The 23,411-nt window shown below is 47.0% G+C and overlaps 1 protein-coding gene across 1 annotated transcript in view; it reads left to right on the top strand.

Moving 5' to 3' along the window:
- LOC119955928 (neutrophil cytosol factor 2-like) overlaps positions 1 to 22,543 on the top strand; it is a 116,666-nt gene extending 94,123 nt beyond the window's left edge. The window contains exons 6-8 of the mRNA XM_038782585.1: positions 11,295 to 11,433; positions 16,027 to 16,083; positions 22,514 to 22,543. Of these exons, the coding sequence (XP_038638513.1) occupies positions 11,295 to 11,433; positions 16,027 to 16,083; positions 22,514 to 22,543 (226 nt within the window). The remainder of the gene's footprint in view (positions 1 to 11,294; positions 11,434 to 16,026; positions 16,084 to 22,513) is intronic.
- The last annotated feature ends 868 nt before the right edge of the window (positions 22,544 to 23,411 follow it).

Below are 23,411 nucleotides of genomic sequence, written 5' to 3'. Positions count from 1 at the left end.
CACACAGGAAAAAGACAATGTTGTTGAGCAGAATACTGAAATACAGGCTACTAGACTAGAAGGGCTTGAGGTTCATAAGGAGGAGGTGTTAGCGATTCTGGAAAGTGTGAAAATAGATAAGTCCCCTGGGCCGGATGGGATTTATCCTAGGATTCTCTGGGAAGCTAGGGAGGAGATTGCTGAGCCTTTGGCTTTGATCTTTAAGTCATCTTTGTCTACAGGAATAGTGCCAGAAGACTGGAGGATAGCAAATGTTGTCCCCTTGTTCAAGAAGGGGAGTAGAGACAACCCCGGTAACTATAGACCAGTGAGCCTTACTTCTGTTGTGGGCAAAGTCTTGGAAAGGTTTATAAGAGATAGGATGTAGAATCATCTGGAAAGGAATAATTTGATTAGAGATAGTCAACATGGTTTTGTGAATGGTAGGTCGTGCCTCACAAACCTTATTGAGTTCTTTGAGAAGGTGACCAAACAGGTGGATGAGGGTAAAGCAGTTGGTGTGGTGTATATGGATTTCAGTAAAACGTTTGATAAGGTTCCCTATGGTAGGCTATTGCAGAAAATACAGAGGCATGGGATTCAGGGTGATTTAGCAGTTTGGATCAGAAATTGGCTCGCTCTAAGAAGACAAAGGGTGGTGGTTGATGGGAAATGTTCAGACTGGAGTCCAGTTACTAGTGGTGTACCACAAGGATCTGTTTTGGGGCCACTGCTGTATGTCATTTTTATAAATGACCTAGAGGAGGGCGCAGAAGGTTGGGTGAGTAAATTTGCAGATGACACTAAAGTCGGTGGGGTTGTGGACAGTGCGGAAGGATGTTACAAGTTACAGAGGGACATAGATAAGCTGCAGAGCTGGGATGAGAGGTGGCAAATGGAGTTTAATGCAGAAAAGTGTGAGGTGATTCATTTTGGAAGGAATAACAGGAAGACAGAGGACTGAGCTAATGGTAATATTCTTGGTAATGTGGGTGAGCAGAGTGATCTTGGTGTCCATGTACATAGATCCCTGAAAGTTGCCACCCAGGTTGAGAGGGTTGTTAAGAAGGCGTACGGTGTGTTAGCTTTTATTGGTAGAGGAATTGAGTTTCGTAGCCATGAGGTCATGTTGCAGTTGTACAAAACTCTGGTGCGGCCGCATTTGGAGTATTGCGTGCTGTTCTGGTCGCTGCATTATAGGGAGGAAATGGAAGCATTGGAAAGGGTGCAGAGGAGATTTACCAGGATGTTGCCTGGTATGGAGGGAAGATCTTATCAGGAAAGGCTGAGGGACTTGAGGTTGTTTTCGTTAGAGAGAAGAAGGTTTAAGAGATGATTTAATTGAGGCATACAAGATAATCAGAGGATTAGATAGGGTGGACAGTGAGAGCCTTTTTCCTCGGATGGTGATGTCTAGCACGAGGGGACATAGCTTTAAATTGAGGGGAGATAGATATTGGACAGATGTCAGAGGTAGGTTCTTTACTCAGAGAATAGTAAAGGCGTGGAATGCCATGCCTGCAACAGTAGTGGACTCGCCATTCAAATGGTCACTGGATAGACATATGGACGATAAGGGAATAGTGTAGATGGGCTTTAGAGGGGTTTCACAGGTCGGCGCAACATCGAGGGCCGAAGGGCCTGTACTGCGCTGTAATGTTCTGTGTTCTAGAAGCACATTAGGTTTACATTCACTACTGAGAACATTTCTAATTCTGAATTCACCAAATGATCAAGAGATAGTCTTTTCATGGCAGAGAGATCAACAGTACACTTGCTCTGGCTGGCTTCAGCTCCAACACTGAAAACGAAACTAAAACACACCCTGCAGCAAACAGCCTTAAACTAAAGTAAAAAGCTGACAGCAGCCCAGCTCCACCCACTCTTTGACATCACTGCGGTAATAAACACCCATTTCTTAAAGGTATTCTCACTACAGATATTTGTATACACACTATTTCTTCAAGGTACCCTCACCTGACATCCACCAATTCCTTTTCTCAAGTTAATACTGATGCAAAGTATTCTTTTAGTACCTCGCCCATTTCCTCTGGCTCCACACATAGATTCCCTCCCCTTTCTTTCAGTGGGCCAACCCTTTCCCTGGCTACCCTCTTGCTTTTTATGTCCTTCCAAAATGCCTTGGGATTTTCCTTAACCCTATTTGCCAATGACTTTTCGTGACCCCTTTTGGCCCTCCTGACTCCTTTCTTAAGTTCCTTTCTATTTTCCTTATATTCCACACAGGCTTCTTCTGTTCCCAGCCTTCTTGCCCTGACAAATGCCTCCTTTTTCTTTTTGACGAGACCTACAATATATCTCGTTATCCAAGGTTCCCAAAATTTGCCATATTTATCCTTCTTCCCCTTCAGATGAGAAAATACCCTAGTTCTCTTAACCGGCCCATTCAGCCCCCTCACGTTCCAGGTAATCAGCCGGATCAGAGGGCAACCCGCCCCCCTCCCCCACCGGCTAGCCATAGCTTATCGACTGCTCGCCCCAGGCCAGCTCGCCCCGCCCGACCCGTTCCCCATGGCGATATCGCCTCTCCTCTACCCCCCCGGCCCACACCAGCTCCTTCCTGGCCATTCCAGCAGCAACCCGGTATGCTCCCCCCCCCCCCCCCCCCCCCCCCCCCCCCCCAGGCTAGGACCCTTCCTAGCCGCGACGCACCCTCCATGGTACTTCCGTGAGTCAGCTGACTTCTGCTGACCCCGGCAGCTCCCGCCAGAACCCATCCCCTCCCGGCATGGGGTCATCCCCCTCTTACCACACCTCCTTTGGCACCGCTTCAGCGCGGGGAAGAAAACCAGTAGAGGCCACGCCCCCACCGCCAGCTCCGCCCCCCCTGCCCCGCAGCGCGGGAAACCAGAGGAAAGCCCGCGCTTTCACACTGCCACACCCCACCCTTCTGACGCAGCTCCCCAAAATCCAGTTTCACCCCAACCCCCAGCCCCGTACAGAAGAGAACATATAAAACACAAACCCCCAACATTCCCCACACCCATACCCAACAGACAGACCCACCCGGAAACAGAGCAAAAAGAAAGCCAGCATAAAAAACACGTGTCAAAATTGAAGAACAGCAACAGCGAAAACAGCAACGGCCATAGTGTGTCCCCCAGACCCTAGTTCGAGTCCAGCTTCTCTGCCTGTACAAAGGCCCACGCCTCCTCCGGGGACTCGAAGTAATGGTGCCGGTCCTTATATGTCACCCACAGACGCGCAGGCTGCAGCATTCCAAATCTGACCTGCTTGACATGCAGCACCGCCTTCGTCTGGTTGAACCCGGCCCGCCGCTTTGCCACCTCCGCACTCCAGTCCTGGTAGATTCTCACTACCGAATTCTCCCACTTGCTGCTCCTCTCTTTCTTGGCCCAGCGCAGCACACACTCCCGGTCGCTGAATCGATGGAACCGCACCAGCACCGCCCGCGGGAGTTCATTTGCCTTAGGCCTCCTGGCCAGCACTCTGTGAGCACCCTCAAGCTCCAGGGGCAAATGGAAGGACCCCGCTTCCATCAACAAGCTCAACATCGTGGTCACATACGACGGGAGATCCGACCCCTCCAACCCCTCCGCCAGGCCCAGGATCCTCAAATTCTTTCGCCTCGTGCGAACGTCCAGCTCCTCCAAGCAGTCTTGCCACTTTTTGTGAAGTGCCTCGTGCAACTCCACTTTCCCCACGAGGACCACGGCCTCCTCCTCCCCCTCAGCGGCCTGCTGCTGCAACTCCCGAATGGACACCTCCTGGGCCGCCTGGGCCCAAGCAGCTTGTTGGTAGTCGCATTTAGGGAGTCCAGCAACTCAGCCTTCAGCTCCGCAAAACAGCGCAGAAGAGAGGCTTGCTGCTCCTGCGCCCACTTCCACCAGTCCTCGGGTGTTCGCCGGCCGCCATTTTGTCCTTCTTCCTCCGCTTTTCTTGGGGAGCTGCTGCAGCTTTTTCCTTTGCCCCACTCCGGGTGAGCACCATAAATTATGGGGAATGCTCCTCTAGGCACCTTCCCCCACCGGGATTCGTCGAGACAGCGCCGTTTGGGGCCCTCAAATCGGCCCAAAAGTCCTTAAATAGCAGGAGCTGCCGAACGTGCGGCTTAGCTCCGCATAGCCGCAACTGGAAGTCGCTATTTGTGATTTTTATTAGTGACTTGAATGATGGAGTTGAAGGTTGGGTCAGTAAATTTGCCGTGGACGCCAAGATTGGTGGAGTAGTGGATAATGTGGAGGGCTTCTGTAGGTCGCAAAGAGACATTGATAGGATGCAAAGCTGGGCTGAAAAGTGGCAGATGGAGTTTAACCCTGATAAGTGTGAGGTGATTCATTTTGGTCGGACAAATTTGAATGTGGATTACAGGGTTAACGGCAGGGTTCTGAAGAATGTGGAGGAGAGATATCTCGGAGTTCATGTCCATAGATCTCTGAAAGTTGCCCTCAAGTGGATAGAGCCGTGAAGAAAGTCTTTAGTGTGTTAGTATTTATTAACAGGGGGATTGAGTTTAAGAGCCATGAGGTCATGCTGCAATTGTACAAGATCTTGGTTGGACCACATTTGAGGTGTTGTGTGCAGTTCTGGTCACCTCATTGTAGAAAGGATGTGGAAGCATTGGAAAGGGTGCAAAGGAGATTTACCAGGATGCTGCCTGGATTGGAGTGTAGGTCTGAGGAAAGGTTGAGGGAGCTAGGGTTTTTCTCATTGGAGCGAAGGAGGATGAAAGGTGACTTAATTGAGGTGTATAAGATGATGAGGGGGAAAGATAGAGTAGACGTTCAGCGACTTTTTCCTCGGGTGGATGTAGCTGTTACAAGGGGGCATAACTATAAGGTTCATGGTGGAAGATATAGGAGGGATTTTAGAGGTAGGTTCTTTACTCAGAGAGTGGTTTGAACGTGGAACGCACTCCCAGCTATGGTCGTGGAGTCAGACATTTTAGGAACTTTCAAGCGGTTATTGGATAGGCATATGGAGTGCAGTAGAATGATTGGGAGTAGGTTGATTTGAATCATAGAATTTACAGTGCAGAAGGAGGCCATTCGGTCCATCGAGTCTGCACTGGCTCTTGGAAAGAGCACCCTCCTCAAGCCCACACCTCCACCCTATCCACATAACCCAGTAATCCCACCAAACACTAAGTACATTTGATCTTAGTTTCAGACTAGTTCGGCACAACATTGTGGGCCGAAGGGCCTGGCCTGTGCTGTGCTGTACAGTTCTATGTTCTAATTTCCCCAGAACCTTCTCCTTAGTAATGGTCACTGCACTCACCTCTGTCCCCTGGTTCTCCTGAAGCTCTGGCATCCCACTGCTGTCTTCCACCGTGAAGACTGATGCAAAGTAACTATTCAGTTTGTCTGCCATTTCTTTGTTTCCTATTATTACTTCTCCAGCCATATTTTCCAGTGCTCCAATGTCTATTTTTGCCTCTCTCACCTTTTATGTAGTGAAAAAAACTCCTCCTATCTTCCTTTATATTACTAGCTAGCTTGCACTCATACTTCACCATCTCCCCCTTATTGTTTTTTAGTTGTCATCTGCTCCCTTTTAAAGGCTTCCCAATCCTCTGGCTTCCCACTAATCTTCGCCACTTTGTACATTTTTTCTTTCGCATTTATGCTGTCCTTGACTTCCCTAGTCAGCCGTGGATGCCTTGTCCTTCCCTTAGCATGTTTCCTCCTCCTTGGTATGAATTTCTGTTGTGCCTCCCAAATAACCTCCAAAAACACCTGCCATTGCTGTTCCACTGTCTCCCCTTCTCGGCTCCTTTTCCAATCAACTCTGGCCAGCTCCTCCCTCATGTCTTTGTAGTTACCCTTATTTAATTGTAATACCGTTACATCTGATTCCAGCTTCTCTCCCTCAAACTGCAGTGTAAATTCCATCATATTGTGGTCACTGCTCCCCGAGTGTTCCTTCACCTTAAGTTCCCTAATCAAGTCTGCCTCGTTATACATCACCTAATCCAGAATTGCCTGTTCCCTCGTAGGCTCTGTCACAAGCTGCTCCAAAGAAACCATTTCTTAGACATTCCACAAACTCCATTTCTTGGGATCCGTTACCAACCTGATTTTCCCAGTCCACCTGCATATTGAAGACCCCCATGATTATTGTAATGTTGCCTTTTTGACATGCTTTTTCTATCTCCTGATTTATTTTCTGCCCCACATCCTGACTTCTGCTTGGGGGCCTGTACATAACTCCCATCAGGGTCTTTTGACCTTTGCTATTCCTCAACTCTCCCCATAGAGATTCTATGCCTTCTGATCCTATATCGCTCCTTGCTATCGATTTAACTTTCCCCTTCAGTTATTACACCTTCTAAGATCACATTCTGGTTCCCACCCCCTGCCATACTCATTTAAATCCTCCCGAGTGACTCTAGCAAACCTCCCAGCCAGGATATCAGTGCCCCTCCAGTTTAGATGCAACCCGTCCTTCTTGTACAGGTCCCACCTGCCCCGGAAGACATCCCAATGGTCGGAAAATCTGAAACCTCCCTCCTACACTAGCCATGTGTTTAGCTGCACCAGCCTCCTATTTTTATCCTCTCTGGCACGTGGCACAGGGAGTAATCCTGAGATTCCAATCCTCAAGATCCTGCTTTTTAGCTTTCAGCCTAAACTCCCTGAACTCCTTCTGCAGGACCTCATCACTCTTCTTGTCTATGCCGTTAGTACCTATGTGTACTATGACCTCTGGCTGTTCACCACCCCCTTCAGGATGTCCTCTGTTCGTTCACCAGGGTGGCAACATACCATCCTGGAGTCTCTTTCACGTTCACTGAAGCGCCTATCTGTGCCCCTTACTCTAGAGTCCCCTATAACTATCGCTCTCCTGCACTTTGCCCTCCCCTGCTGAACAACAGAGCCATTTGTGGTGCCACTGTTGTGCTTGCTGTTGCTTTCCCCCAATCGGCTATCCTCCACAACAATATCCAAAATGTTATACATGTTAGAGAGGGGGACAGCCACAGAGGATTCCTACACTGCCTGCCAACCCTTTCTAGCTGTCACCCATCTCTCTGCCTACACGTTGGTTGTGACCACGTCTCTATAACTGCTATCTATGATGCTTTCCTCCACCTGCATGCTCCTAAGTGCATCCAACTGCTGCTCCAACCGAATCACATGGTCTGTGAGGAGCTGCCATTGGTTACAGATGTAGTCGACTGGATGGGTGGAAGCATCACAGATCTGCCACATCTCAGTTGGAGCACTGAACCCCGCTGAGTGACATTTAAGCACTAGTTAATTAATTTAAAATAAATACTTGAATTATTGTTAGAATAGTGTAGGCCATCGGACCCAGTGGCCGGGATGGGAACTATACTGCGAATGCTGAGGGAGTTCGGCCAGTTCTCAGGATACAAATTAAATATGGTCAAGAGTGAAATGTTTGTGGTCCAGGCAAGGGGCCAGGAGAACAGATTGAGAGGGCTACCTTTTAGGCTAGTTGAGGAAAATTTCTGGTATTTGGGAATCCAGGTGGCACAAGACTGGGGCAGGCTGCATAAGTTAAATTTGGCCAGGGTGGTGGAGCAAATAAAGGGAGAGTTTCGGAGATGGGATGCACTCCCGCTGTCGCTGGCAGGGAGGGTGCAGACTGTAAAGATGACAATCCTCCCTCGATTTTTGTTTATTTTTCAGTGCCTCCCGATCTTTATCCCACAGTCCTTCTTCAAAAGAGTTAACGGGCTGATCATGAGCTTTGTCTGGGCGGGAAAGTCTCCGCGGGTGAAGAAGGCGATGTTGGAGAGGAACCGCAGCGAGGGAGGGCTGGCTTTGCCGAGTCTGGTTAATTATTACTGGGCGGCCAACATCGCTATGATAAGGAAGTGGATGGTGGGTACGGGGTCTATTTGGGAGCGGGTGGAGGCGGCTTCGTGCAGGGGCTCCAGTTTGGAAGCCCTGGTCACGGCTCCTCTACCGCTGCCGCCGGCCAAGTACACCACCAGCCCGGTAGTGGTGGCGACCCTGCGGATATTGGGCCAGTGGAGGAGGCATGTGGGGGAGATGGGGGCGTCTGTCTGGGCGCCAATCTGCGACAACCATCGGTTTGCCCCCGGCAGTATGGATGGGGGGTTCCGAGTATGGCGGCGAGCAGGGGCGGGAAGGGTGGGGGATATGTTCCTGGAAGGGAGCTTCGCGAGTTTGAGGAGCTTGGAGGAGAAATTTGGGTTGGTAAGGGGAAATGATTTTAGATACCTACAGTTGCGGGACTTTGTTCGTAGACAGGTCCCATCTTTCCCGCGCCTCCCGCCAATGGGGATCCTAGACAGAATAGTCTCTGGGAGGGACGAAGGGGAGGGTAGAGTCTCGGGTATTTATAAGGTGCTCATGAGGGAGGAAGGGTCCCAGACAGAGGAACTGAAACTTAAATGGGAGGAGGAGATAGGCGGGGAAATGGAGGATGGGCTGTGGGCAGAGGCCCTGAGTAGGGTAAACTCGACCGCGACATGTGCTAGGGTCGGGCTGATCCAATTTAAGGTCGTTCACCGGGCCCATATGACGGTGGCTCGGATGAGCAGATTTTTTGGGATAGAGGACAAATGCGCTAGGTGCGCGGGAGGACCAGCGAACCATGTTCACATGTTTTGGGCATGCCCTGAGCTGAGGGGGTACTGGGAGGGATTTGCGGGGGTCATGTCCCAGGTGCTAAAAACAAGGGTGGTGATGAGTCCAGGGGTGGCAATTTTGGGGGTTTCGGAAGACCCGGGCGTCCAGGGGGAGAAAGAGGCCGATGTTTTGGCCTTTGCTTCCCTGATAGCCCGGCGACGAATATTATTGGCGTGGAGGGACTCAAAGCCCCCGAAGACTGAGTGGTGGCTTGCGGACATGTCGAGCTTCCTGGGGATGGAAAAAATTAAGTTCGCCTTGAGGGGATCTGTGCAGGGGTTCACCCGGAGGTGGCAACCATTTATTGACTTCTTTGCGGGAGAGTGAGCGTCAGCAGTGGGGTGGGGGGAGGGGGGGGGGGGTAGAGTAGAGTAGGAGGGAAAATATGGCGGGTAGTACCGGTGGGAGGGGAGCGGGCTTGTGCAATATGTTACGGTGGAAGTATTGAAAGTACGTGGATGTTTGCATATTTTTGCCTTTTTTGCTTCCTTTCTGATGATGTCTGTAACTGTTTATAAAGCCAAAAACTACCTCAATAAAATTGTTTATTAAAAAAAAAAGAATAGTGTAGGCCAGATAGGCTTCAGATGGTTTCACGGGTCGGCGCAACATCGAGGGCCGAAGGGCCCGTACTGCGCTGTAATGTTCTATGTGTTACAATTAACTATATGGCCTGACGCTTGAGTTTCACTGTAAAATTAAATGCATAAACACAAATCTGTGCCCTTGGGTTTAGTTACACCTCTACCTAGTTAATTGATAAGTTTTAATTAAGTTTTTTTTCAATGTTATTTTGTTCAAATTCAACAGATTTCCTACCAGCCAATCAGGTCACAGCTTTACTGTGATTTCACTTCAGTTTTCGCCTCTCTCCCCCCAAATTATCATGTTCTAATTGCCACTCTGCTTTCCCCCAATTGGCTATCCTCCACAACAATATCCAAAACGGTATACATGTCGGAGAGGGGGATAGCCACAGAGGATTCCTACACTGCCTGCCAACTCTTTCTTAGCAGTCACCCACCTCTCTTCACCATGCACAAAGCTTACTGAGTGTGCACTTTTTGTGCCTGTCTCTTGTACAAAACCCAGCTAAACTGAGATGACTCATTACATAAGCTTCAAACAGAAGAATGCAATTTGCACTTTTTGCCACTAATCAGGCTTCAGGTGACTGACATTACTGCCACTCAGCAATTAGGGGTGGGGGCAACTTCAGGCAATCAGACACCAAGCTAGACACTGAACTTTTAACTGAAAAACAGGACAATTAAATTCAACTCGCCTCTCTTGATTACCACACTGGTAATCCACACTGAATTCCAGCACATTCCACACTGAATTCCAGCACATTCCACACTGAATTCCTGCACATTCCACACTGAATTCCAGCACATTCCACACTGAATTCCAGCACATTCCACACTGAATTCCTGCAATTCCACACTGCATTCCAGCACATTCCACACTAAATTCCTGCACATTTCATATGCCACATGGAATTCCTGCACATTCCTCACTGACATCTTGCATTTTTCCATCTCTGTTCTCCCCTGAGCTGCATCCCGGGTCGCCCCTCTACTGGTGACTTTTAAATTGACCACACACTAAAGGGGGGTTCTGGAACACCACCCTGCTCACAGTTCACAGTGCTTCCAAGTTTTCTATCATCTGTAACTTTTGAAATTATTCCCTGTGCACCAAGTATTATGGGCCACGGTTTAGAGAACCCCAAAATGTATCATGGAGTTCACCTGACCCACAACTTTTAATAGATTGTGGTATGGGGAGCACACGGCCCACTCTACAGGGGTGGTACAGCAGAAATGGAAAAATATTTTTGAAAGCAAAACAATATTTATTCTATGAACTCAAGTTAACCTTTTTAAAACATACAGTGAACACCTTAGCAACCATTAATTCAAATACAACCCCCAAAGAATACAACACCAAGTAATCCTTTAAGCTTTCCTTTTAACATCCATAAGACTTAAAACACCTTTTACCAGAAGCACATCAGGTTAAAGTCACTACTGTTATTAGTTTTAAATCACCAGGATCGACTTACAGTTTTTAGATTACAGAGAGAGACTCTAATACCCCTCCTGGCTGTGACTGCAGCTATCCAGCTCTGAAAACTAAACTAAAATGCACCCTGCAGCAAACAGCCTAAAACGAAAGTAAAAAGTTGACAGCCCAGCTCCACCCACTCTCTGACATCACTGCAGCAATAAACACCCATTTCTTAAAGGTACTTTCGCTACAGAAACTTATATACACACCCATTTATAAACACTTATTTTTTAAAGGTACTCTCACATGACACAAGGTCTATGTAATTTGAGAAAATATCAGGAAAAGCAAGAGTCCCAACACTGACACTGGGAAACTCCACTACAAACCTTTCGATAGCCCAAAACCCCTCCAGTAACCTCAACTCTGTTTCCTGTCACTCCGATAATTGTGTATCCATGTTGTTACTTTCCTTTTAATTTCATGACCTATAAACTTTTCTCACAAGTTTGTTGTGTGGGCACTGTATCAAATGCCTTCTGAAAATCCATGTACTCCACGTGCACGTTCTCCCCGTGTGTGCCACATCAAAATATTCTCGTTGAGGTGAGTGCCACCCACTCGACCACGACTGTTACCTGTTGATGTGAGTACTCCTTACTACTGGCTAATGTATTCCCTGTCTCTTACCAGAGGAACCAGGGGATATCACTGTCTACTGTTTGATTTTGCGCCGACAACAGCAAAAGAAGTGGAAGCAAAAGCTGGGAGTGTTGTGTTTGTCTTAGAGAATGGAGAGGATGGATGGTCAACTGTTATTGCTAATGAGAAGGTGGGAGCTGTGTGGAATTCTTTCCCTGTTCTCGTACACTCTACTGAGAAGTTCAACATATAACACTCTGTTTCACAAACACCAGCTCATACACACATTTCAAAAGATTTGCAGTCTCATGATCGTACATAGAGACAGCTTTTATAATCCAAATTGGATGAAAACCATGACACAAAGATTCACACCGATTCTGAAACACGTTGAGAACTAGTTCTGGTTTGCTAGACTTGGGAGCTGTGTTGAGGATGGGGTCGGGGTTAGGGGCAGCACTGGAGTTATGGTTAAGGAGCTGTGTTGGGATTTGAATTAGGATCGCGGAGCTTGGACTCTGGTCAGGGAGCTGTGTTGGAGTCAGGGGACTGTGCTGGGGTCAGAGGAATTGTGTTGAGAGTGGAGTTGGGAGCTGTGTTGGGATTGGGGTAAGGGGAGATGTGTTGGGATCAGGGGAATGAATAGGCAGATGGCAGCTGATGTATTTCCTGACTGGCTCTGGGCTACACGGTGGCTCAGTGGTTAGCACTGCTGCCACACAGCTCGAGGGACCCGGATTCAATTCCAGCCTTGGGTGTCTATGGAGTTTGCACTTTTTCCCCAGTGTTTGCGTGGGTTTCTTCCCACAGTCCAAAGATGTTCATGTTAGGTGGATTGGCCATGCTAAATTGCACCTTAGTGTCCAAAGGTTAGGTGGAGTTACTGGGTTACAGGGATAGGGTTAGAGGTCTGTAATGAGGCAGCAACTAAAGCCAGTAAGGTACTAGATAATAAACTCATTGTGACTAAGGGAAAGAGTAGACGGGGAAGAGATGATGAACGCAAAGGGACAGGTGGTCTGAGGTGCATTTGTTTTAATGCAAGAAGTGTAGCAGATAAAGCAGATGAACATAGGGCTTCGATTAGTACCTGAGAATATGATGTTATTGGTATTACTGAGACTTGGTTATGGGGCTGGTTTAGCACACTGGGCTAAATCGCTGGCTTTGAAAACAGACCAAGGCAGGCCAGCAGCACGGTTCAATTCCCGTTCCAGCCTCCCTGAACAGGCGCCGGAATGTGGCGACTAGGGGCTTTTCACAGTAACTTCATTTGAAGCCTACTTGTGACAATAAGCGATTTTCATCTTTTCATTTCATTTTTCATTTCATTTCAGAAGGGCAAAATTGGCAACTAAATATCCCAGGCTATCAATGCTTCAGGCGGGATAGTGAGGGAGGTAAAAGGGGTGGAGGAGTTGCATTACTGGTCAGAGATGATATCACAGCTGTGTTTAAGGAGGGCACTATGGAGGATTCGAGGCAATATGGGTAGAGCTAAGAAATAGGAAGGGTGCAGTAACATTGTTGGGGCTTCAAATAGGAAGGGTGCAGTAACATTGTTGGGGCTTTACTACAGGCCTCCCAAAAGCGAGCGTGAAGTAGATGTGCAAATATGTAGACAGATTATAGAAAAATGTAGGAGCAATAGGGTGGTCATGGTGGGAGATTTTAACTTCCCCAACATTGAATGGGACTCATGTAGTGTTGGAGGCATAGATGGAGCAGAATTTGTAAGGAGCATCCAGGAGAGTTTTTTAGAGCAGTATGTAAATAGTTCAACTTGGGAAGGGGCCATACTGGACCTAGTATTGGGGAATGATCCCGGCCAGGTGGTTGAAGTTTCAGTCGGTGATTACTTTGAGAATAATGATCACAATCCGTAAGCTTTAGAATACTGCTGGACAAAGACGAGAGTGGTGCTAAAGAAAGAGTGCTAAATTGGGGAAAGGCCAACTATAACAAAATTCGCCTAAAGCTAGGGAATGTGGATTGGGAGCAGCTGTTTGAGGGTAAATCCACATTTGAAATGTGGGAGTCTATTAAGGAAAGGTTGATTAGAGTGCAGGACAGACATGTCCCTGTGAAAATGAAAAATGAAATGAAAATGAAAATCGCTTATTGTCACGAGTAGGCTTCAATGAAGTTACTGTGAAAAGCCCCTAGTCGCCACATTCCGGCACCTGTCCGGGGAGGCTGGTACGGGAACCATGCTGCTGGCCTGCTTGGTCTGCTTTAAAAGCCAGCGATTTAGCCCAGTGAGCTAAACCAGCCCCTTGAGGGATAGAAATGGCAAGATTAGGGAACCATGGATGACGGGTGGAATTGTGAGACTAGCTAAGATGAAAAAGGAAGCATACATTAGATCTAGGCGACTTAAAACTGATGAAGCTTTGGAGGAATATCGGGAAAGTAGGACAAATCTAAAACGCGCAATGAAGAGGGCGAAAAGGGGTCATGAAATATCTTTGGCTCACAGGGTTAAGGAAAATCCCAAAGCCTTTTATTTGTATATAAGGAGCAAGAGGGTAACTAGAGAAAGGATTGGCCCACTCAAAGACAAAAGAGGGAATTTATGCGTGGAGTCAGAGGAAATGGGTGAGATTCTTAATGAGTACTTTGCATCGGTATTCACCAAGAAGAGGGACATGTTGGATGTTGAGGTTAGGGATGGATGTTTAAATACTCTAAGTCAAGTTGGCATACGGAATGGGGAAGTTTTGGGTATTCTAAAAGGCATTAAGGTGGACAAATACCCAGATCTGGATGGGATCTATCCCGGTTACTGAGGGAAGCGAGGGACGAAAATAGCTGGGGCCTTAACAGATATCTTTGCAGCATCCTTGAGCACGGGTGAGGTTCCGGAGGACTGGAGAATTGCTAATGTTGTCCCTTTGTTTAAGAAGGGTAGCAGGGATAACCCAGGGAATTATAGACCTGTGAGCTTGACGTCAGTGGGAGGCAAACTGTTGGAGAAGATACTGAGGGAAAGGATGTGTTCACATTTGGAAGAAAATAGACTTATCAGTGATAGGCAGCATGGTTTTGTGCAGGGAAGGTCATGTCTTACAAACCTAATAGAATTCTTTGAGGAAGTGACAAAGTTAATTGATGAGGGAAGGGCTGTGGATGTCATATACATGGACTTCAGTAAGGCGTTTGATAAAGTTTCTCATAGCAGGTTGATGGAAAAAGTGAAGTTGCATGGGGTTCAGGGTGTACTAGCTGGATGGATAAAGAACTGGCTGGGCAACAGGAGACCGAGAGTAGTGGTGGAAGGGAGTGTCTCAAAATGGAGAAGGGTGACTAGTGGTGTTCCACAGGGATCCGTGCTCGGACCACTTGTTTGTGATATACATAAATGATCTGGACGAAGGTATAAGTGGTCTGATGAGCAAGTTTGCAGATGATACTAAGATTGGTGGAGTTGCAGATAGCGAGGGGGAATGTCGGAGAATACAGCAAAATAGATAGATTGGAGAGTTGGGCAGAGAAATGGCAGATGGAGTTCAATCCAGGCAAATGCGAGGTGATGCATTTTGGAAGATCCAATTCAAGAGCGGACTATACGGTCAATGGAAGAGTCCTGGGGAAAATTGATGTTCAGAGAGATCTGGGAGTTCAGGTCGATTGCACCCTGAAGGTGGTAACACAAGCCGATAGAGTGGTCAAGAAGGCATACAGCATACTTGCCTTCATCGGACGGGCTATTGAGTACAAGAGTCGGCAGGTCATGTTATAATTGTATAGGACTTTGGTTAGGCCACATTTGGAATACTGCGTGCAGTTCTGGTCGCTACATTACCAGAAGGATGTGGATTCTTTGGAGAGGGTGCAGAGGAGGTTCACCAGAATGTTGTCTGGTATGGAGGGTGCTAGCTATAAAGAAAGGTTGAGTAGATTAGGATTGTTTTCGTTGGAAAGACGGAGGTTGAGGGGGGGGGGGACGGGACCTGATTGAGGGCTACAAAATTCTGAGAAGTATGGACAGGGTGGGTAGCAACAAGCTTTTTCCAAGAGTGGGTGTGTCAATTACAAGGGGTCACGATTTCAAGGTGAGAGGGGGAAAGTTTAAGGGAGATGTGCGTGGGAAGTTTTTTACGCAGAGGGGGTGGGTGCCTGGAATGCTTTGCCAGCGGAGGTGGTGGAGGCGGGCACGAAAGCATCATTTAAGATGCATCTAGACAGGTATATGAACGGGCGGGGAACAGAGGGAAGTAGATCCTTGGAAAATAGGCGACAGGTTTAGATAAAGGATCTGGATCGGCGCAGGCTGGGAGGGCCGAAGGGCCTGTTCCTGTGCTGTAATTTTCTTTGTTCTTCGGGTGGAGGATTGGACCTAGGTTGTTTGCTCTTTTAGGGTCAGTTGAGATCTAGATGGGCTGAATGGCCGCCTGCACTGTAAGGATTCTATGATCATCGTTGCCAATTTTACAGCCGCCTTTTGCACTGTTAAGCAGTGTTCTTTCTGTGTGTCGTCCAGGTGGTTCTTTTGGGGTGAGAGGTTTGGAGGTGGTACTGACAGCTCTGATAGGCCAGGTGGCCTCCGGCCGCCCATTGTTTTGGCAGGTTAGTGAATTTGAGTGTGCAATGAAGGCTGCTTATTAATCCCGCATCGGTGCAGTGTATTAGTAAAGAGAATGGGTACTAGCAGCCAGGTTTTATTTAGGTCGCAGACCCTCAACCATTCACACACAACCACAGACAACAACCAACTGCTCCATTTGTCATTATACTGCTCGGTTTTCTTGATATCAAAATATTTTTTTCTTTATGCCTACAGAGAGGGTTAATTCCAACTGCATACCTGGAAGTTTTGGCTGGAACCAGAGGCAATAAGGTAAGGATGATTCATTCCCCAGACTAACAGGTTGTCTGATTTCCCCCCCCCCCCCCCCCCCCCCCCCACCCCCCCACCCCCACCCCAATAGAATGGCTAAATAATTTTAACAGTCATCCAACAGGGTCAGGAAAATGTTGAGGTTCTGAGTTGGACAAAACCGATTCCAGATTCTGTGCTCTGCATATCGAAGTAGAAACGGTCAGCACAGTGGTTAGCACAGTTTCTTCACAGCACCAGGGTCCCGAGTTCGATTCCCGGCTTGGGTCACTGTTTGTGCGGAATCTGCACGTTCTCCCCGTGTGTGCGTGGATTTCCTCCGGGTGCTCCGGTTTCCTCCTCCAGTTCAAAGACAAAGAACAAAGGAAATTACAGCACAGGAACAGGTCCTTCGGCCCTCCCAGCCTGCGCCGATCCAGATCCTTTATCTAAATCTGTTGCCTATTTACCAAGGTCTGTTCCCCACCCGTTCATATATCTGTCCAGATGCATCTTAAATGATGCTATCGTACCCACCTCTACCACTTCCGCTGGCAAAGCGTTCCAGGCACCCACCACCCTCTGCGTAAAAAACTTCCCACGCACGTCTCCGTTAAACTTTCCCCCTCTCACCTTGAAATTGTGACCCCTTGTAATTGACACCCTCACTCTTGGAAAAAGCTTGTTGCTATTCACCCTCTCCATACCTCTCATAATTTTGTAGACCTCAATCAGGTCTCCCCTCAACCTCTGTCTTTCCAATGAAAATATCCTAATCTACTCAACCTTTCTTCATAGCTAGCACCCTCCATACCAGGTAACATCCTGGTGAACCTCCTCTGCACCCTCTCCAAGGCATCCACATCGTTCTGGTAATGTGGCGACCAGAACTGCACGCAGTATTCCAAATGTGGCCTAACCAAAGTCCTATACAACTGTAACATGACCTGCTGACTCTTGTACTCAATACCCCGTCCGATGAAGGCAAGCATGCTGTATGCCTTCTTGACCACTCTATCAACCTGCGTTGCCACCTTCAGGGGACATTGGACCTGAACTCCCAGATCTCTCTGGACTTCAATTTTCCCCAGGACTCTTCCATTGACCATATACTCTGCTCTTGAGTTAGATCTTCCAAAATGCATCACCTCGCATTTGCCTGGATTGAACTCCATCTGCCATTTCTCTGCCCAACTCTCCAATCTATCTATATTTTGCTGTATTCTCTGACAGTCCGCCTCGCTATCTGCAACTCCACCAATCTTAGTATCATCTGCAAACTTGCTAATCAGACCACCTATACCTTCGCCAGATCATTTATGTCGATCACAAACATCAGTGGTCCGAGCACGGATTCCTGGGGAACACCACTAGTCACCCTTCTCCATTTTGAGACACTCCCTTCCACCACTACTCTCTGTCTCCTGTTGCCCAGCCAGTTCTTTATCCATCTAGCTAGTACACCCTGAACCCCATACGACTTCACTTTTTCCATCAACCTGCCATGGGAAACTTTACCAAATGCTTTACTGAAGTCCATGTATATGACATCTACAGCCCTTCCCTCATCAATTAACTTTGTCACTTCCTCAAAGAATTCTATTAGGTTTGTAAGGCATGACCTTCCCTGCACAAAACCATGCTGCCTATCACTGATAAGTCTATTTTCTTCCATATGTGAATAGATCCTATCCCTCAGTATCTTCTCCAACAATTTGCCTACCACTGACGTCATGCTCACAGGTCTATAATTCCCTGGATTATGCCTGTTACCGTTCTTAAACAAAGGGACAACATTAGCAATTCTCCAGTCCTCGGGACCTCACCCATCCTCAAGGATGCTGTCAAGATATCTATTAAGGCCCCAGCTATTTCGACCCTTACTTCCCTCAGTAACCTGGGATAGATCCCATCCGGTCCCGGGGACTTGTCCGCCTTAATGTCTTTTAGAATATCCAAAATTTCCCCCTTCCGTCTGACAACTTGACCTAGAGTATTTAAACATCCATCCCTAGCCTCAACATCCGTCTGGTCCCTCTCCTTTGTGAATACCGATGCAAAGTACTCATTAAGAATCTCACCACAAATTATCCAGGCATAAATTCCCTCTTTTGTCTTTGAGTGGGCCAATCCTTTCTCTAGTTACCCTCTTGCTCCTTACATACGAATAAAAGGCTTTGGGATTTTCCCTAACCCAGTTAGCCAAAGATATTTCATGACCCCTTTTAGCCCTCTTTATTGCGTGTTTGAGATTCGTCCTACTTTCCCGATATGCCTCCAAAGCTTCATCAGTTTTCAGTTGCCTCGATCTTATTAATGCTTCCTTTTTCATCTTAGCTAGTCTCACAATTTCACCCGTCATCCATGGTTCCCTAATCTTGCCATTTCTATCTCTCATTTTCACTGGGACATGTCTGTCCTGCACTCTAATCAACCTTTCCTTAAAAGACTCCCACATTTCAAATGTGGATTCACCCTGAAACAGCTGCTCCCAATCCACATTCCCTAGCTCCTGCCGAATTTTGTTATACTCTGCCTTTCCCCAATTTAGCACTCTTCCTTTCGGACCCCTCCTGTCCTTGTCCATGAGTATTCTAAAACTTACGGAATTGTGATCATTATTCCCAAAGTAATCACCGACTGAAACATCAACCACCTGGCCGGGATCATTCCCCAATACCAGTTCCAGTATGGCCCCCTCCCGAGTTGGACTATTTACATACTTCTCTAAAAAAACTCTCCTGGATTCTCCTTACAAACTCTGCTCCATCTACACCTCCAACACTACACGAATCCCATTCAATGTTGGGGAAGTTAAAATCTCCTATCACGACCACCCTATTGCTCCGACATTTTTCTATAATCTGTCTGCATATTTGTACCTCTACTTCATGCTCGCTTTTGGGAGGCCTGTAGTAAAGTTGCAACAATGTTACTGCACCCTTCCTATTTCTTAGCTCCATCCATATTGCCTCAGTGCTCGAATCCTCCATGCCCTCTTTAATCACAGCTGTGATATCATCTCTGACGAGTAATGCAACTCCTCCCCCCCCCCCTTCTACCTCCCTCTCTATCCCTCCTGAAGCATCTATACCCTGGGATATTCAGTTGCCAGTCCTGCCCTTCCCTCAACCAAGTCTCAGTAATACTATTAACATCATATTCCCAGGTACTGATCCAAGCCCTAAGTTCATCTGCCTTACCTGCTACACTTCTCGCATTAAAACAAATGCACCTCAGACCATCTGTCCCTTTGCGTTCATCAACTCTTCTCTGTCTACTCTTCCCCCTAGTCACATTGAGTTTATTATCTCGTACCTTACTGGCATTAGTTGCTGCTTCTTTACTGACCTCTAGCTTCCTAATCTGGTTCCCATTCCCCTGCCACATTAGTTTAAAACCTCCCCAACATTGTTAGCAAAAGCACCCCCTCGGACATTGGTTCCAGTCCTGCCCAGGTGTAGACCATCCGGTTTGTAATGGTCCCACCGCCCCCAGAACCAGTTCCAATGTCCCAAAAATCTGAACCCGTCCCTCCTGCACCATCTCTCAAGCCACGCATTCAATCTGACTATTCTTGAATTTCTACTCTGACTGTCCCGTGGCACTGGTAGCAATCCTGAGATTACTACCTTTGAGGTCCTACTTTTTTTAACTTATCTCCTAACTCCCTAAATTCTGATTCTAGGACCTCATCCCTTTTTTTACCTATATCGTTGGTGCCTATATGCACCACAACAACTGGCTATTCACCCTCCCCTTTCAGTATGTCCTGCAGCCGATTGGAGACATCCCTGACCCGAGCACCCGGGAGGCAACATACCATTCGGGAGTCTCGTTTTTGACCACAGAAATGCCTGTCTACTCCCCTTACAATTGAATCCCCTATGACTATAGCCCTGCCAGTCTTTCTCCCGCCCTTCTGTGCAGCAGAGCCAGCCACGGTGCCATGAGCCTGGCTACTACTGACTTCCCCTGGTGAGTCATCTCCCCCAACAGTATCCAAAACGGTGTACCTGTTTTGGAGGGAGATGACCGCAGGGGACACCTGCACTGCCTTCCTGCTCTTTCTCTGCGTTTTGGTCACCCATTCCCTATCTCCCTCAGCAGTCCTAACCTGCAGTGTGACCAACTCACTGAACGTGCTATCCACCACCTCCTCAGCATCGCGAATGCTCCAAAGTGAGTCCACCCGCAGCTCCAGAGCCGTCATGCGGTCGAACAGGCACTGCAGCTGGACACACTTCCCACACATGAAGAAGTCAGGGGCATCGGCCGCGTCCCTGAACTCCCACATTGAGCATGAGGAGCATAACAGGGGTCTGGGATTTCCTGCCATTTTTAGCCTTTACCTTAACTGACTACAAACTATACTATCAAATAATTAATAAGTGACAGGAAAAAAATACTTTACTTACCAATCACAATACTCACCAACACAGGAAGAGTTAAATTTCTCCCAGCTGCTGCTAATTGGAGCACTTTCCTTGCCAGGCAATCAGGTCACTGCTTTGCTGTGATGTCACCCTTCCAGGTAAGTTTTTAAAGTTTTAAAGAGGTAAACTTACCTTCCCAACGACCCCTCACCACTGCTCCCGCCGAGAATCTGAAGTCCGCTGCTCCTTATCAGCAGTCTTTTTTGGTGAGAGGAGGAGGGCGGTAGACACTATATGTGTAATGTCTCGGGGTTAGCAGCTGCCCAAATATATCAGTTCACTCACCTTCCCAGAGCGCAATTCTACCGCTCCCACTCAGCTCCTCCCACGAACAAACTGCAAACAGCCCCCTGGTTACTGCTCTCGCTGAAAAAAGAAAGCACACTCCGCGCTCCTGAAATCCCATTCTGTACTGCTTGATTTTTCCCTTCTGCTTTGGGATATCCTTTCAACAGTTCGACCTTTTCCTGAGAACCTGTTCATTATCCGATGTACTATCTGAACTGGCACTGCGTTTCTGTGCCCTCCATTTTTGAACATCCTGTTCCCAATCCATTGTCTTGACACCTTCCCCTGAATGCTGTACATTCAACCAATGCTTATACTTTCCAGTGGCCTTCCCTGGTCTACTAATAACAGTTGCATCCTTCCACTGACTAGACCCTTCAAGAAAGTATGTCACTTTTGTACAAACTTTCGGCAGTTGTCCTTTCGGGAAAATGGCCTGCTCTAATTCATCAGAAGTATTCGGTTCCTCTACAAAAACCCTGTCTATATCAGTTAACTGGTCCTCATAGTTCTGTAACACATGCGTACCAGATGACCCTGGTTCCTCGTCATGTCTGTCTGCTCTGTCTAAATTTGTAATCTGTACCCATTATCATTGATGAATGTACCCCACCAGTTTGATTGCCATGTTGCAAAATAATTGTTTTGCCATCTATGCCTATGATCTTCCCTGGGCCTTTCCATTCATTAAAATTGTCTCTCTTATAGTATACTATGTCTCCTTGCTGAAAAACGGTATTTGATGGCCGTACATTATGCCTTAAAGCTCTGCGAATTCTTTCAGAGACTTCTGCTTCTAAATAAGCTTTTCTACTGCTATGTAATGCATTTAAATGCTCAGCAAAGTCAGAGCTAATTGTAGTCCCTTCCCAAGCTGAATTCTGATCATTTAATTTTAGGGTTTCTATCAAACGCTAATTGATGGGGACTATCTGCAATGAATTATTTGCATGTACCTCCCATTATAAAGCTGAATTTAACTTGCAGTTTGGTTTATCTGCCAAAATTTTCCGGGGCATGTCATCTATTACCACATGGTTTCTTTCACACACCATTACTATGGGCTTTCCGCAGCCATGTTCATAACTGTGATATTCACATTTTCACACATATCCCGAAACTCATCATTAGCAAATTCTCCCCCATTGTCCACAAGGAATTTTGCCGGTGGACCCATTCCTGTCCCGATCCATTTTTCCCATGATTTGATCCAGAATTACTCTTTTCTTTACTTCGTACAATAATTGATTGACTAAATCTGGTTGCTAAATCTACAAAATGAAAAATAAATATATTGTTAGCTTTATCCCACATCTTAAGGTCCATGGCCACAATGTTGTTAAAATCCCTGGCCAAAGGTAGGGTTACTATCGGTTGTGATGGTGTCCTTCTGTACTTCCTACAAACTTCACAGCGATCACTAACCTGTTCTATCAGCTCCGTATAGTCTTCATCCCTTTTTTTTAAAATTTAGATTACCCAATTATTTTTTCCAATTAAGGGGCAATTTAGCGTGGCCAATCCACCTACTCTACACATTTTTGGATTGTGGGGGCGAAACCCACGCAGACACGGGGAGAATATGCAAACTCCACACGGTCAGTGACCCAGAGCCGGGATCGAACCTGGGACCTCAGCGCCGTGAGGCGGTTGTGCTAACCACTAGGCCACCATGCTGCCCGATAGTCTTCATCCCTTACCTCTGATTCCTTTAATACATTTTTCAGCCTCCAAGGAGTCGGATGCGTAAATTGTAAACGGATGCAGTTTTAATGCAAGCTTTTTATCAGTTAAAGTCCAATTTCCAACTGCCATTAACACATTCTTAACATCTGCACCTGAAATATTATTTGTCAGTCCCGACTGCGTAAATTGTAAGTCCACCGTCTTTCCAAAAGCTGTTGCCTTATTCTGTTCCATATCCAGTTTCATGTGCACTTTCTTTATCGACGGTCTGCTCAGAAGCAAAGGTATCTTACTTGATAAAACATCCGTGCTAATGAAATGATTCACTCCTAAATATTACAAGGGATCACCACTCTTTTCAGCGACTTCAGAGTATTATCATCCCCAAACCTGAAACTTGTGGAACTTTCAAATTCCTTAACCTTGTTACGATTTTCAGCATTCAAAGAGTCCAGGTAACATTTTAACCAGTCAATTCCACACACAGTAGATGTGCAGCCACTGTCCAATACAGCACAATTGAAGGATTCTGCAACCAACACCCTCATTACCGGAGTAAAACTGCTTGTTAATAGGACAATTCCTTCTTTCTGGTCGCTATCTTTTTCCTCTTCTGTGTCATGTGTTGCTTCAAACACTATTATATCGTGTTGGACAGTTGAAAGCCCAATGGTATTGAGAGTCAGCCCAAAAACAACGATTTATCATACCCCGTGCATTTCTGGGGTTCATTTTCCTATTTCCATTCTCCATGTCCCTCCTCCTATTATAGGTTCTAAATGGGTTTCTGTCCTCATAATTTCCGGGTCCCGATCTCCTTCCATACTCTTGCAACCTGTTCGTAGCCGTACGATTTCACCATCCTGTCAGTAGTGTATCTTCCATAGTCTGCTTTATTGCTGACTGTCCTATTTGGGTCATCAGAGCCATCGGAGTCGA

The sequence above is a fragment of the Scyliorhinus canicula genome, chromosome 21 (assembly GCF_902713615.1).
Source record: "Scyliorhinus canicula chromosome 21, sScyCan1.1, whole genome shotgun sequence".
In the NCBI taxonomy this organism is placed as follows: domain Eukaryota; kingdom Metazoa; phylum Chordata; class Chondrichthyes; order Carcharhiniformes; family Scyliorhinidae; genus Scyliorhinus; species Scyliorhinus canicula.
Note: the sequence above shows the minus strand (reverse complement) of the source record. Positions and strands in the feature narration are given on the sequence as shown.